The sequence below is a fragment of the Orbicella franksi genome, chromosome 8, assembly GCF_964199315.1.
Source record: "Orbicella franksi chromosome 8, jaOrbFran1.1, whole genome shotgun sequence".
NCBI classification, from domain to species: Eukaryota; Metazoa; Cnidaria; class Anthozoa; order Scleractinia; family Merulinidae; genus Orbicella; species Orbicella franksi.
The window spans coordinates 6,369,676-6,384,645 of NC_138152.1; the positions used below are offsets into that span (position 1 = coordinate 6,369,676).

Consider the following 14,970-nt stretch of genomic DNA (forward strand, 5'->3'; position numbering starts at 1 on the left):
AAGTGAACAATAGTTTTGTTTGCATGACCATATTCAAGAAAAAATAAATAAATAACGGTAATACTGTGTGGAAGCTATTCAAGTCTTTCAATATTTATTCTTCTGGTATATGAAAGCAACAGCAATACATGGAAAAAATAAATTGGGCGCTATTTACAAAAGTAACTGAGATACCACGCGTGCTCTCATTGGTCGATAGGTGTGTTTACACCTATGAGAGAATGTAAACACGGCTGTGACATTTTAGCTTCTTAGTGTTTTTTCCATGTTTACATAAACCGTTCTTAACACTTGAGGTTTTAGAGAAATCTCGAGCGTTATGCTAGCCCTCGACTGCCACTCGAGTTTGCATAACTGTCTGAAATTCTCAGAACCACCGCCCCCCACCCCCAGCCCCGTCGTCTGCTCAATTGCTAGAAAGGAAACCGTATTTCTAACTAAATGAAATTGTACATGGACGCACTGGATTTAAACCTGTGTATCAACTGATTCTAATTAGTTTCACGAGGGTCAAAAAGTTTGAGTTTTATTGCTTGAATACTTTTGAAGTTGAAAATATTTTAACCAGCACAGATAATTTTAATGTTGCTCAGGATTTCTGATTGGATTGCAAGAGGAAATCATTGTCAGATTATACATGTTACACGTCCAACATGGCACGTCAAACTCTCGTTTCCATATCATTTCGGTGGTCTCAATCTCTAGTAGTAATCGGCTAGTTTCGAAATGAGCTTACCTGCATTGTTTATATCTAGTTCTGTTTTATTTTGGTAATGGAATTTTACATTCACGTACAGAAACCGCAACGGCGGCATCGTTGCCTTGTTTATCATTAGGGACGACATCAGTAGCGGCAGCGTCAACGTCATTAAAAAAGACAACATCACCGTTACCACTGTTACCAACAACATCGCCCATAATATCACCAGAAGAACTAGTAAGCATTGTGAGGCTGTTAGTAGAAATTGGCTCTTTGTCTGCTGCTAGTCAACTTCTCCAAAGTGTGAAGACGCTATTTAATTATGCATAGTGTGCAGTACATCAGCTAGGTTTTAAAATTAACTGCGAAAAATTACCTTTAGAACTACTGTAAGATGTAAGATGTAACATGTAAGATGTAACATGTAACACGTAAGAAAATATATTACTCAAAGTTTTTTCTTTGCATGTAATTAGCCGTTTGAAGGCCGATGATATCTATATACCTTCTACCTTGTTTGTAAATGTAATCAACTTTGACACATCATGAAGATAACTTTTACTTTCTTTATCCTAGACAAGGCAATTCATTTCCAAATTGATCAAAACTGATTTCCGACAAGAGACTTCCTTACAGGTACCCGCTTTGTTTACTACCTTAATATTCATCAGACTCCCTGAAAAAAGACGTACCTCTATGTAATAATTATTCAATATTATTAATGAAAACTCTAACAAAATTCACAAATCTGATTGGTTATTAACAAGCCCTATTTTAGCCCAAATATGGCAGTGTACGTCATGCTTTAACTGGACAGTGTCATTTGCCAGTGTACGTTATGCTTGTAATTTAACATTATGCGCCATTTTGCACGCACTCCTTGGACAGATGTACTTACAATTCTTGCCCATGTGCATTTTGGCCAAAACACACTCAACCGCATTTTGAGGTATGAGGTATAATCATGAGGTGTAGCTGATGACTGTGCTCATCAAATCTTGTCAGTTTTGATAAACTGGTAACAAGGCTTCATGCCGCCCAGTTATGTCTGTTATCTCACTGGGTAATCTCTGTAATCACACTGTGATTACTCACTGTGATTGCTGTTGCTATGGTAATTCTCACTGCTACGCGGTCTTCAGCGGTAGTCCGATGTTAGTCACTCCCATGATTACAGACCGAATTGGATTTCACTCAGTCCAGATACCCTTATTAACTATACGTAGCTCTCTGACGATATGAACCAATTAAAAAGAATGCCATAATGTGCTTGTGTATTTGCAGAAGGCCAGCAGCTTGTTCGAAAACCTCACCAAGCAATACAAAAATAAAATTGGCGACCATGAAGAGCAACTGGCTGCAACAGCAGGAAACGGACTACGAAGGGAACTTATCTTTCAGGCGGCAGTTGCCTTTGAGGAATTTGTCAAACGCTATGGCTATTACCACCTCAGTACATCAAAGCCTGACATAAATAATACTAACAGCAAGCTTTGTGAGTAGAAACTATGTAGCCTGCTTTTGCAGTGTGTTTGAGTCGTGCAACAAAATGTTCCATGAAAGCCATAGTTTTTTTTTTTTTAAATAATTTTAAAATTCTCTCAGGTTACTCCTTCATTTAAGTGTTATTATGTCGTATACTAGGGTTGGTACAACTTCACTGTCGGAACTGTTACGCAGTCAAACTAACATATACAAGTAGTGCGTATTATTCTCGTTCGATAACATAACGCCCGGTAGAAATTGTCCGCTGTATTATAGCAAGTGGTACAACCACTTACTGGATGGAATTTCCATTTTCTTTTCTTCTCGTTCCACAGTTCTGCGTATTCATCGAGTTTTCCACCAAAACGCAAGCGATTTTCAACTCCAGAAAAAAAGAAGACAAAACACCATCAAAGTTCCGTCACTAAATTTCGACAACAATGGTTTGTGTAAACAAAATGTGTGTTTCAAAATTACAGTAATTTTTAAATGTATCTAATCATGTTCTCTGATTCTAAAATACAGACTATGTTTTGATTGATAAACCACAATCGACTTTTGTTCTCACTATGTAATATTGTACCATATTGACATATTATTAGCCATATGGCTTGCTCCTACTCTGATCAAGTGCCAGATAATTGAACCTATAAATACCATTCATATACTGAGTCATGACAAGTCATAACTATAGTCTAGGAATCTAATCCAATCTGAGTTCAATCTAGGGTCGTTGCTAGTTGGTATCTTATACAAGGATCTCCATGAACTACTTATAACAAATCACCTCATCAAAGATGAAAGTGAAAACATCAGGTAAGTTAACAAAACCTGGATTCGACATTGCAAAATAATTTTGTTATTGCGTTCGCTGTTTTTCAATGCAGGTCCTTTTGTCTGATAATGCACGTCGCAGCTGGGATTTGTATGATGGGGAAAATGAATTTTGCATTTCCAGGGTATTTACTTACTTTCCCAATTAAACGGCCCCAAGGTTTATTGACTCTTTATTTCAAAGTGTGTGGGAGGCGCGGTGCAGGGCACATGGTTAGTGCGCTCGTCTCCGAGTCGAGCGGTCCGGGATGGGGACATAGCGTTGTGTTCTTAGGCAAGACAACTCAATAGGTTTAGTAGGAACGGCGCGAGTTTCGGCTTTTCAGCAGTACCAAGACCTAGTAGCAACTAAGCTTATTCGTTTATCCACATTCTATTTAGGCGAATCAACACAGTGATAATGGCCACTACAATGTATCCCAAGCCGCAACAGTTGAAGCAAAATGTTATTCTAAAGTTCAGAAACCTCAAGGTAACAAAAAGGTCAAATTTGGTTTGTCTGTTTTTATTCGGTTTAAACATGAATAAATCTGTTTTCAGGCCTTCAATGGAAAGAGACAATGTGTTTTTTGGAGGAGCGTGAGCAAAAACAAGTAAGCTTCCAACTCTATTTATGTTACAAAATAACTGAAATACTATGCGCGCTCTGTTTGGGCAATACAGTTGCCAGACCTATATTTTATTGTACCGTGCTTTTTACCTATTGTACACTGCTTTCATTCTTTTAGTCGGTGTGATAGGTTTGTAACATCATCTCATGAATTTTGACGAGAATAAGAAACTTGATCAAATACAATAAAATTTGATTTTCCTCTCTTTGACAAACGTTTTCCATAGTTATTCCATAAAAGCAATAGACCACTCTCTCTGTGCCTTTACCGAAAAGTTTGTAAATCACCAGCCGTTAGGCTAGGCGTTAGCGGGCAACATCCCGCGTAGTTTATTGCGCCGGTGAACCCGTAGAAAGAGTGGACTATTACTCAATTCTACTGTACTTTATAGACAATTACTAAATGCTGCTTTTCGTTTTGGTATCCTTGAGGAGTTTCTACTCTGAAGTAATTGCGTCAGAAGGAGGTATATCAACGCGGGCTCAGCAGCCAATTTACAGTCGATTGACTTTATTCCCTGACCTAATCAGGGACAGAGCAGTTAAAAAGCTGTTCTATACATGTCGTCTGTTTCAAAGAAGAAAATTATCCCGTTTCAGTTCAGACGGGTGGTCAGGGAAAGGATGTCATGTTGTGAGTTTAAAGAGCAGCTCTGGACAAACAGAATGCAGCTGTAATCATATGACTCACTTCGCTGTTTTATTCGACTACGGGGATGACTTTAAGGTAATATTTTATAGAAATTACTAGGACGTTTTCACAATTATGTTATTTGTCTATGTGTGATAATGATGATGTCAAATTATTAACGCTTACACTGTATGTTTTTTTTTTTTTTTCTGCCGCCAATTTGTGAAACAGGTAACAAAAAAAGACGATAAGGTATTGGAGATTCTCACATACGTGGGATTAACTCTCTCTATTACTGGAGTAATTCTCACCGTTATTACTTATCTTCTACTCACGTAAGTAAGCTTAGTCTTTTATTAAAATCAACAAATAAATTGTTACAATATTTAGAGAGGAAGCCACGTCGACCTTAGCCGGTTTTTATGCGAATCCTCTATCCTGGTCGAATTGGAATTCGGAATGTTGGGTCTTGAGGACGGAGGAAAAACGGAGTACCCTGAGAAAAACCCTCGGAGTAAGGCGAGAACCAACAACAAACTCAACCCGCGCATGGCATCAGACCGGAATTAAACCCGGGCCACATTGGTGGGAGGCGAGCGCTCTCACCACTGCGCCATCCCTCCTCCCCTTTCTGTAAGTTTTCAGGTATAGATTATTATAGACTCGCCACACAAGAGTTCCATAGTTAAGGTGTCGAGTGTGTGTCTTTGGCAGTGTTTTTGTTTTGTTATTATCAGTCCTTATATTTTGTTGCATGACTATGACTTTGGACAGCGATGTTCATCAGCCTCTATCTCAAATAAGAATGAGTCTTGCTGGGTCTCTCGGGTCTGGACAAATAATCTTCTTTGCCGGTATTGATGCCACTGATAACGAGGTAAGAGACCTCTCGAGGTTCAATGAGAACCTCCACATTAAGTAATCATCACCTTTCGTTGTAACGTAATCACAGGACTGCAGGGAATCCCATGCAAGTGTTCCATAAATGAGACACACTCGTGAAGCTCTATTAAGTTCCTTCTTGCGCCTCACCTTAATTTTCACCCTGTCTCACACAGTCAAAATGGTCAAAGGAGCTCAGTCACGGCATTTTGAGTTATTTTAACTACGTGCAAAATTACCTTTATATAGACTGAAGGAAACCTGAAAATAGTAGTTTAATGAGATAGAAAACCACTAATGAGAACACAACAAACCATAAAGGAACAAGGGTGGTTAAGGATGGAGTAGATTTACAAGAAAAACAACAAACAAAGAACTTAAAAAATTTAGGCCAGACTTTTCAAGACGCGCAAAACCATTACGTAGCTCGTTTAAATAGTGCATCCACAACTGACCGGAAATAAGCTTTGCTGTTATATATTTCATATTTTTTATGAATCTCGTTAAAAATTCTTTTAGATTCTACTAATGCAAAATATACTACGACTGATGGTCAGAGAAAAATCATGAAAGACACCTCAGAGTTCCCTACAAAACATGGAAAACCCGACTGTGATCTACATGTATGAGAAGATGGCCGCGTAGCTTAAATGGGGGGAGAGGGAAAACTTTTCTGGGGAAGTGACAACTTAATTACACATGCATTTTGTGCTTTACAGGCTGTCTGTGTCGCAGTAGCGGCCCTTATGCAGTATTTTCTGATGGCAGCATTCTGTTGGATGCTCGTCGAGGGAATCTACCTTTACTTGTATGTTGTCAAAGTTTATAACATCAACAACAAGATGACCATCTATCATGTATTGTCATGGGGTATGTTGTGTACGATTTTCATTTGCCATTATTGTTGGGAACTAGTGCCCAGCTGCATTTAGTTCTAGCTGTATATTCTAGACACATCTCCCTGTTTCACTGCAGGTTTCCCCGCTGTCATGGTCGCCATTTCGCTGAGCGTTGCTGCAGGAAAAGGTGGAATCCAGACTTTTGTCAGTGACAAATAGTAAGAACTTATCTCTGTTTTTGTGATTATTTCCTCTTTTTTCCTCTCTTTAATCCATTTATCCGCCATAATCGGAATTTCATGAATCAATCCTGAATCCGCCATTTTAGGGTAACTGTTTGTAGCATTTTTGCAGTTGTTCACTTTATATTTCTTTTTTCGTCTGCCTGTTAGCTGCTGGATGTCTTCAGATAACCATCTGATCTGGATATTCGTCGCATTTGTAGCGTTGATCGAAGTTGTAAGTAAGAAGCCTATCCTGAAAGTACTATTTTGATTTCAATGTTAAAATTTTCGGTTTTGCGATTTTCCCCACCTCCGGGGAAGAGGTGGGGGTAGCGTTTGATGCAAACGACGGAAAAAGATTCAGTCGTTTCCTCCTTCAGTAAATATATTAATATATTAAAATTGATTTGAATTTGCCTAACAAAGACACAGTACCCCCTTGTATATTTGTTTTGTAATATACTGTATTGCAATATACTACTGTACTTGGTTCAGCACTTCACCTTTTTGTGTTTAAGCCTTCGTTATTAAACTGCAATGGTATGTATGAGAACATTCCGCTCAGTCAAGACAAAAGTTTATCAGGAAATATCCACTACAAAGATATTTGCCTCATTAAACGAAGTACACGTTATTGAAGTTTCATTCACGACAAACCAGAGGCTGTTTCATAAGAAGCATTAAGGACATTTCCAATTGTTTGTTTGTTTGTTTGTTTGTTTGTTTGTTTATTCTCAAGCTTAACTTGCTGTTACTCGCGAGAGTCATCAAGGAAATGACCACAATGCAACCATCAAGAGAAAATCATATTGAGCAAATACGGTAGGAATTCGCTAATTTGAGAACGGGAAGAAAAATCTGGAGCCAAACTCATCACGCAGTCACGTGTGGACCATAATTGGAAGGCAAGACGAGAAGCCATATTGTCCATTTAAATGGCGGTTCCACAACAAACTGCGAGATGACTACTCGCCCCAGATTTTATCTCGTGGCCAAAGAATAAAAACATGTAGAGTTTATCTCAGTGAAACCGTGCCGACGAGATGTAGATATACCTTGAGTCACGCTCTTCACACAAGCCATGTGTAATATTGCCGTTTGATGACCTTTTCCCAACACTGTTGTTTCTTATCTTGCAGGCTTAGTATCAAAGCATGCGTGGTGTTTATTCCCCTGCTGGGGATCACGTGGTTGTTTGGTCTTCTGGCTCCGTTGCACACAGCTTTTGTCTACATTTTTACAATTCTCAACTCCATTCAGGTTTTTATTTTATTTTGCTTCTTATGTTGTTTCAGACATAAATTATCGCAAACGTCAGAGAATTTGATTACACTTTAAAGCTATTTTCCATTAAGATAGCGACGATGGAAAAAGGCAAGCAACGTGAGACCAATTTAAAACCCCATCCAAACTGAGAAAAATATTTTGTACCTTTACATTAATATTTTATATTTATGTTTTACATAGCAAGGCACGTTTCAATTGTTTTCTATAATTCGTTTTTACAGGGATTCTTGATTTTTCTCCTACACTGTGTGAGAAGCAATCAGGTAAGAGCAGCCTAATAACAATTAGTGAATCAATTGCTGGTTTTCATTGTCGCGCCACGAAAAAGTTTTGAAATGTTATAGAAGATTAATACGTAATTAACTTCTCCGATCCGAGTCTCAGGTCTTTGAGATATTTTATCGTCAAATTATCCGTCATAAAATTTCACTCAAATTTATAGAGCTTATTATGAATACTCCATATTTGTGTCCCTCGAATCGATGGTACAAATATGGAGGTCACTTCATCTTAATGAAGCGTTAGATATTCTTTTCAACGCATGTGACAGCCCTCTCGCGGTCTTCTTGATGCCGTGTGGTGCAAAGAACTGAATTTTTTAAAAAATAAGAAAGCCATAACTTGTGAGGAAATCTACATTACGGATGTTGTATAGGCAGGTAATTTAAAAACTCTGGGTCGGGGAATTCTTGTTTTTAGAATCCGATGGCGTCATATGAAAATTATCAAACATTTTTACTTACGTTGCCATCTGTAATTTGATTGGTCAGAATTTCGGAGATGGCCTGTGAGTTGCCCTGTGTTTGTTTTATTTGAGAGGGGACGGGTGGGGGAGTGGCAAAGTGGTTCAGCTATGTTTTAATTTGGAACAAATATTCCACTCATCAGTCGCAGATCAGACTTGCCGTTTCATATTTTACTTCTTCCTCTTCTTCTTCTTCTTCTTCTTCTTCTTCTTCTTCTTCTTCTTCTTCTTCTTCTTCTTCTTCTTCTTCTTCTTCTTCTTTTCTCTTAAATCTTCTATTGTACTTTATCTTCAGATTAGAGAGCGGTTCAAAAGAAAGATAAATGCGATTTTTCCAGCTGCAAACAATGAAAAACCTGCCAAGGAAAAGTCACGGGTTAATCAATGCGATGTCGGCGTTGTGAGAGAAATTGAGGTGAAGCCATGCGACAACAACCGCAAGCTCTGTACCGACAGTATATTTGAACTGAAGTAGCGCCGATAGATTAAAACTTTATTTGTACGTTACCTGCTTCTCTGGTATCCTTAAGTCACTTTAAGAATCAGATTTATCAAACATTAAGCGAGTTCAAACGTCCAGAAGTAATTTTATTGCGTTAAAGATATTTCAGAGGGTTGTCAGCTTTGAAGCTACGAGGCATTGATTAACTGATTAAATAGTTACGTGGCTGGCAACTATAGATTTACTATCACCTCTAAGACAAATAATTTGTTATGGTTCCTGAGGATTTGTTGCTGTTAGCTCCACTGCCAGTAATGTCTACCATCATATATGCATCTTAGTCTGTCATGCATGACGTAATCTTGTAAAGTACTCAAAGTACGATGGTTATTAAAAAAGCAAGAATTTGTGACAAATTACCATGGCGTCTCGTGTGTTTAGTTCATAACATCAATGAGTTTTCAACAGGGCCAAAAGCAAGACAGCCGTCCGTGGTTGCTACGTTAACATTCAAGCCTTTTTTATTATTATTTAGAGAATAACACCGTGTGGAATAATGTCGCAATACCATTTTCCATTGATTTGGCCTTGCCTCTCTCTCGTATTAAAACCTCCGACCGGATGTTCTCCGTTAGGTTTTGCTTTATGCTAGCTGCTTTTAATTGTGTCCGTTGATCTACTTCTATGTCGCCTTTACCTTTACCTTTAGCTAAAATCCTTTTGAAATATCTACAAATAGTGCCCTCGCGACGGCTTGTCTTATTTCTTGAATTAAATGGATAAGACTCCGTTTATTACGAACGTCTATTATGTTTATTCGATAGTTGTTGTCACCTTAAAACTGAATTACCCGTTTGATTATTTACCCATGCAGTCTGTACAACCGTCGCTTAATGTGAGCCACTATAGCAAGAGCATGTCGCGAATTATTCCCACAACTGGAATAATTATGATTATCATTATCATGTTTTTGAACAACAAAGAAACCCTAGGACGTCAAACGAGAGAAACGTCCTCCCCCGAAACACATTTCTTTGTTTTAATATGATTTTCAATATCTCTGACTTAATTTGATAACCAAGCAAATAAGCTGACCACAACATGCTCATTGTGTTAAAAATTTCACCACAAGAAAACGCTTTTGTCAGTTCTTGGTTTCCTCCATATCATATGCATTTTGTTTCGTGTTAAGTTATTTTACATTCATCATTAAATGTTGGTCGTAATATTTCAAACAGCACTTATTCACCGAATTCTGTTTATATAATATAGATGATGCTGTTCATCGCCAACAGTTTTGCTGTCATGTATTTGAATGGTTTTCATTGAGCTATTTTGACACACCGGCAGCTTATTTTCATCAATACAAGTGACTTTAAGGGGAACACTGATAAAGAAGTCGATATATAAATCAAATGAGGAATTCTAAAGTAACGTTTGTCAAGAATTTTAATGAAAGAATTCTTATCTTCTCTATGATGAAAAAGAAATGATTACAACCGACTTTGGCAATGAAGTCTGTATCGTAGTTTAATGGCAAAGCATCTGTCTAGTATACTGTTTTTGACGCCCGCGTACTGGTTCAATTGCAAATGTTGTCATGGCAGTGGAACAATATGACAATCTTCTGTCATGCGAGTTGAGTTAATCAGTAAGAAATAATATTCATGCAAGCTGTTCTTCAAAAACCATGATCTTTCGCACGGCCATCCATAAGGACTTAGCAAATCGTAAATACTATCGGTGGTGCTTGACAAAGTTCTGGAATCAAAAATCTCGCCGTACGTTGGTTTGGCTAATTGCGAAGTAGCAAGGGACGCATTAGGATCGCGAGGAACAGTTTCAGACAGATGGCAGTCAGAACTCTTTTTATAATCGTCTTGTTTGGTGAGTATAAACTTGATCTTTTATTGCTGATAATCGTATCTTTAATGTGAAACGCGCAACATCCGATGACTTCTTGGCGTCAGTTTTGTGTCGACGTTTTGGTAGCTGTAAAGTCTACAAGTTTGGAAGAACTGATCCAGTGAAACTGGCAGTTTGCACCACACTGTGTTAAATTATTCGGCTATCGAACCATATCTGCATGCGAATCAATCTTGCCTTATATTAATAATATCTCTTTAAGTTAAAAAAAAAAAAAAAGACTTTAAAAGTCTTAAGTCCGTGCTCAACTTTGTCATGAAAGTTCAATATATTTTTAATGGTTTTAGTTTTTGTTCGGCAGAAATTTTTTGAGTAATTCATGCAAAAGGTTAGCCTCAAGAAACATAATTTCAAATCCAACTTCGCAGTAGTTATGATGTAAAAATTAAACGGACTGAAAATTGATATATAACTTTTATAGATAATTAATTTGATGGAGGCAGGATATGAGAACATTTCTTTCCCAATTTTGCGCAATAAAACATCCAACGAGCGGAAGTTATAAGAGAGACGGTGTTATGACAGGTGGGTTTTTACTAGCTTCCCTAACTCACGATTTTCTCGCTGGAGGGCGAAAAGGTTGGGAATAGTTGCGAAGCTCAGGTGGATTTCCACCAGCTAAAGAGGACAGATTTCTTTAAAGAAAGTAAAAGTAACAAAATATACGGCCTGACCCCTGGTTGTACAGCTTGTATACGTCAGTACAGAAAGCCATTTAAAGTCATGATCACCGTTACGTATGGCGGGTTGCGTTGTCATTCGTGGCTGGTTAACAACCATGAAGAGCGACGTATACTAGGTTTCTGATCGACAGTTCTTCACGCGAAAACGCTTCACCACGAAAAGATTCAGAAAACTACGTCCATATAATGACCTGCGTTGTGGGCGTAAACGGGGGAGGGGTAGGAAGGTAAAAAGCGCAAGGAAGAAGAGGAAGCAGCGCCTGCTGTAAGAACCCGGCTTTTCGCATTACGCCTACCAATTTCCGTGTAATCCGATTCCATCAACTGTCAATTACTTACTGTCAACAGGTTCACCAATACGCTTCTCGGCATGACTGACTTTCGTTGGAAATTTAGTTAATTGGGATTTGAGTATACGCGCAACCGCTTGACTAGTCGCAACAATTTGTTGAAGCAAAATATTCTTAGCTAGTAATAGGTGAACTGAGACACTAGCCTTCGTGAAAAAAATGAAATTATTTGTTTATTCCAGGATCTTGTGAGGGGCTATTATTTAAATATGAAAGAAATGATTTTTTTTTTTTCTGATTTTTTTTTTTTTCTGGAAGAACTTTCGTCTGGCAATGATATGACCCTGGGAATAATTATGTTAATGTACTGATATCTTCATGTAGGAAATAGACTCACAATAATAGACCTATTTTCAGGCTCACCTAGTTAAGCTTACCTTTCTTAAATCTTATCTCAACTTAAAACAATTGCGTTCAGTTCTCGCTCATACATGTTGGCCCAACAATTAACCACGCTGAAAGTGCCGTTACATGCATATCAATTGAGCGATTGATTCTACGACCCCTACCTCGTTAAAATTCCTTTCATTCCGTGAAATAATTCAGTTCTCTTTTTTATCATCTCATATACTTCAGGGAGCAAAAATGGAGGTAGGGTTTCTGCCTTTTCTATTGCTGGTTTTCACTTTAATGTCATCAAAAATTAAGATAGTTACCATTTAAAATATTAGGACCAAAATCTCATAGATGATTAATATACAGTCAAACCTCTATCAAGTGGACCCCATATTAAGCGGACACCCTCTATTAAGCGGACAGCAGTGCAAGTCCCATTTTTCTTTTCCCACATTTATCGTAAAAAATACCTATATTCAACGGGCACCTCTATTAAGAGGACGAGGACATCTTAACCTTGACTTTTATGGTCATTTCTATTGTTAGAAACCTGTATCAAACGCACACTGTAAAAAGAATGCATGATTTTTTTTGTCCACGTTTTAGTAAATCGGTCATTTAAGTTTGCCAACAAACTGAGCTGTCACAGAAATGCAATATTTTGTTATTCGGGAACCTGTTTTCAGCGGACACCCTGTATTAAGCGGACACTAGCAAGAGTCCCAAGGCTGCCCACTTAATACAGGTTTAACTGTATAAACAGCCTGGCCAAGATCTATATTTATTCCATTATTCAAGAAAAGTTTTCACCCAAATTTATGAGCTTTGTATTGGGGACGCCGTGTTGGTGTCTCTTGGAAGGGCATCGGTATGGCGGTCGTGAAGTAACAGAAACATTTGTTAATACATACTCAAATTCTTTTTGATCTTAAAGACCACAGTGTTCCAGAACCATGGCTATTTATCCTCTGAACGGCGATTATACAACAAAGGAAAAATACGGTCGACAACCTCCGGGTAACTCTGGTAACAATGTGTCTCTAGCAGATGGACCAGATGGTAAGGCCAATGGCTCTTATCAGTTCCACGGAACAGAAGACAGCTACATTGAATTTCCCAACAATGCGGGAACTTTGGACGCCCGACACTCCATCACAATGTTATGTTGGGTGTATATCTCAAAGTCTTCAACTTTTTCAGGTCCTCTGTTCATTTACTACAATAAAACTAATGGTGATAAGTTTTTTGGTATGGCTATTAGAAACGCCAAGCTGGCCTGGTATTTCAAAGGAAACGCCTTACCAGACATACGATCAGAAACACTGGGATCAAATCATTGGCATTATGTTGGAGGGTCGTACGATCATAAGAAGAATGAAGTAAGTCTGTGGGTAAATGGAACAATAGTCGCGCAAACGAAATTTAACGCTCACTGGAGTCTGGATACTGGATATAGGGCCGTAAGAATGGGCGCCATATTCCTCAAAAGTTGGCAAAAGACCCTCAAATTTAAGGGGCGAATTACCGCCATGCAGGTTTACAACTTCTCTTTGACTGAACAACAGATCGAGGCCGTGAAATACATTTCAGGTCGAGGTAAGAATATAACTTGTAAAGTTAGTGTATGTTAACAAACTTAATTACCACATTCAATTGAAAATCTTATTCTACCTATTGCTTTAATAGCCAAAGTGACCAATAGATATGTTGGCATGACCATATTCAAGAAAAAAATATTAAACGGCAATACTGTGTAGAAGTTATTCAAGTCTTTTAATATTTTTTTCTTCGGATATATAAAAGTAACAACAATACATGGAAAAAAAATAAATTGGTTGCTCTTTACAAAAATAACTGAGGTACCACGCGTGCTCCCATTGGTCGATAGGTGTGTTTACATCTATCAGAGATGAGAGTATGTAAACACGATTGTGACATTTTAGATTCTTAGTGCTTTTTCCGTGTCTACATAAACCGTTCTTAACACATGGAGTTTTAGAGAAATCTCGAAAGTTAAGCTAACCCTCGACTGCGACTCGACTTTGCATCACTGTCTGAAATTCTCAGAACCACCATCCCCACCCCAGCCCCGTCGTGTTTAGATGCGGCTATGTAAACACGGAAAAACGTGCTCTATTGCTTAAAAGGAAACCGTGTTTGTAACTTAATTGAAACTGTACATGGTTTTACCGGATTTAAACCCGTATATCACCTGATTCTAACTAGTTTCACGAGAGACAAAAAGTCTGAGATTTATTGCTTGAATACTTTTGAAAAGTCGGGCAAAAAAAACATTGCCACTGGCAGGACTCGTGCCACGGATATAGGGCCGTAAGAATGGGCGCCGTATTCCTCAGAAGTTGGAACAGGCTCCTCGCATTTAAGGGGCGAATTTTCGCCATGCAGGTTTATAACGTCTCTTTGACTAAGCAACAGATCGAGACCGTGAAATACGTTTCAGGTCAAGGTAGGAATATAAGTTGTAAATTATTCTTAATCACCAGCTTTATCAAATCTAGTAACAACAAGCACGGCAGCAACGATGCTAACCGAAGCAACTGCAACATCTTTGCCAATGGCAACATCATCTTTACCACTGTCAGTAACAACATCACCCATGCTATCACCAGAAGAGCCAGAAGAGCTAGTAAGTATTGTGAAGCTGTTAGTGAAAAAGTTGTCCGTCGTCAGTCAACTTCTTGATAGAGTCGAGAAGTTATCTAAAGTATGCACAATTTTCTGCACAAGAACATGAGGTCGTCAGCTAGTTAACCCAATAACTGTGAGAATTAAATTTTAGAATTAATGTTCTTATCCGTTTTACATTAAAAAGGAATTCGAAATGAAAATTATTTAAAGGTTACGTTTTACCTACGATAGTCGTTTGAAATGCCGGAGATATTTCCTTCTGCTTTTTGCTTAAGTAAAACCAACCTAGACTTTTCATGAAGACAACTTTTACTTTTTTTTTTTCCTAGACGAGACAATTCCTTTTG

At 38.2% G+C, this 14,970-nt stretch overlaps 2 protein-coding genes across 2 annotated transcripts; both read left to right on the forward strand.

Annotated features, from left to right (window-relative positions):
• The first annotated feature begins 128 nt into the window (after positions 1-128).
• Positions 129-8,712, forward strand: LOC145494116 (adhesion G protein-coupled receptor L4-like). The gene is made up of 17 exons (XM_081473584.1): positions 129-199; positions 798-937; positions 1,956-2,195; positions 2,521-2,628; positions 2,914-3,001; positions 3,401-3,491; positions 3,560-3,612; positions 4,230-4,356; positions 4,492-4,595; positions 5,035-5,137; positions 5,862-6,012; positions 6,118-6,199; positions 6,374-6,440; positions 6,945-7,027; positions 7,345-7,465; positions 7,714-7,755; positions 8,533-8,712. The coding sequence occupies exons 1-17, from the start codon at positions 129-131 to the stop codon at positions 8,710-8,712; spliced, it is 1,851 nt and encodes a 616-aa protein (XP_081329710.1).
• A 4,119-nt stretch (positions 8,713-12,831) lies between these two features.
• Positions 12,832-13,605, forward strand: LOC145494478 (uncharacterized). The gene has a single exon (XM_081473949.1). The coding sequence runs from the start codon at positions 12,928-12,930 to the stop codon at positions 13,603-13,605; it is 678 nt and encodes a 225-aa protein (XP_081330075.1). The 5' UTR covers positions 12,832-12,927.
• The last annotated feature ends 1,365 nt before the right edge of the window (positions 13,606-14,970 follow it).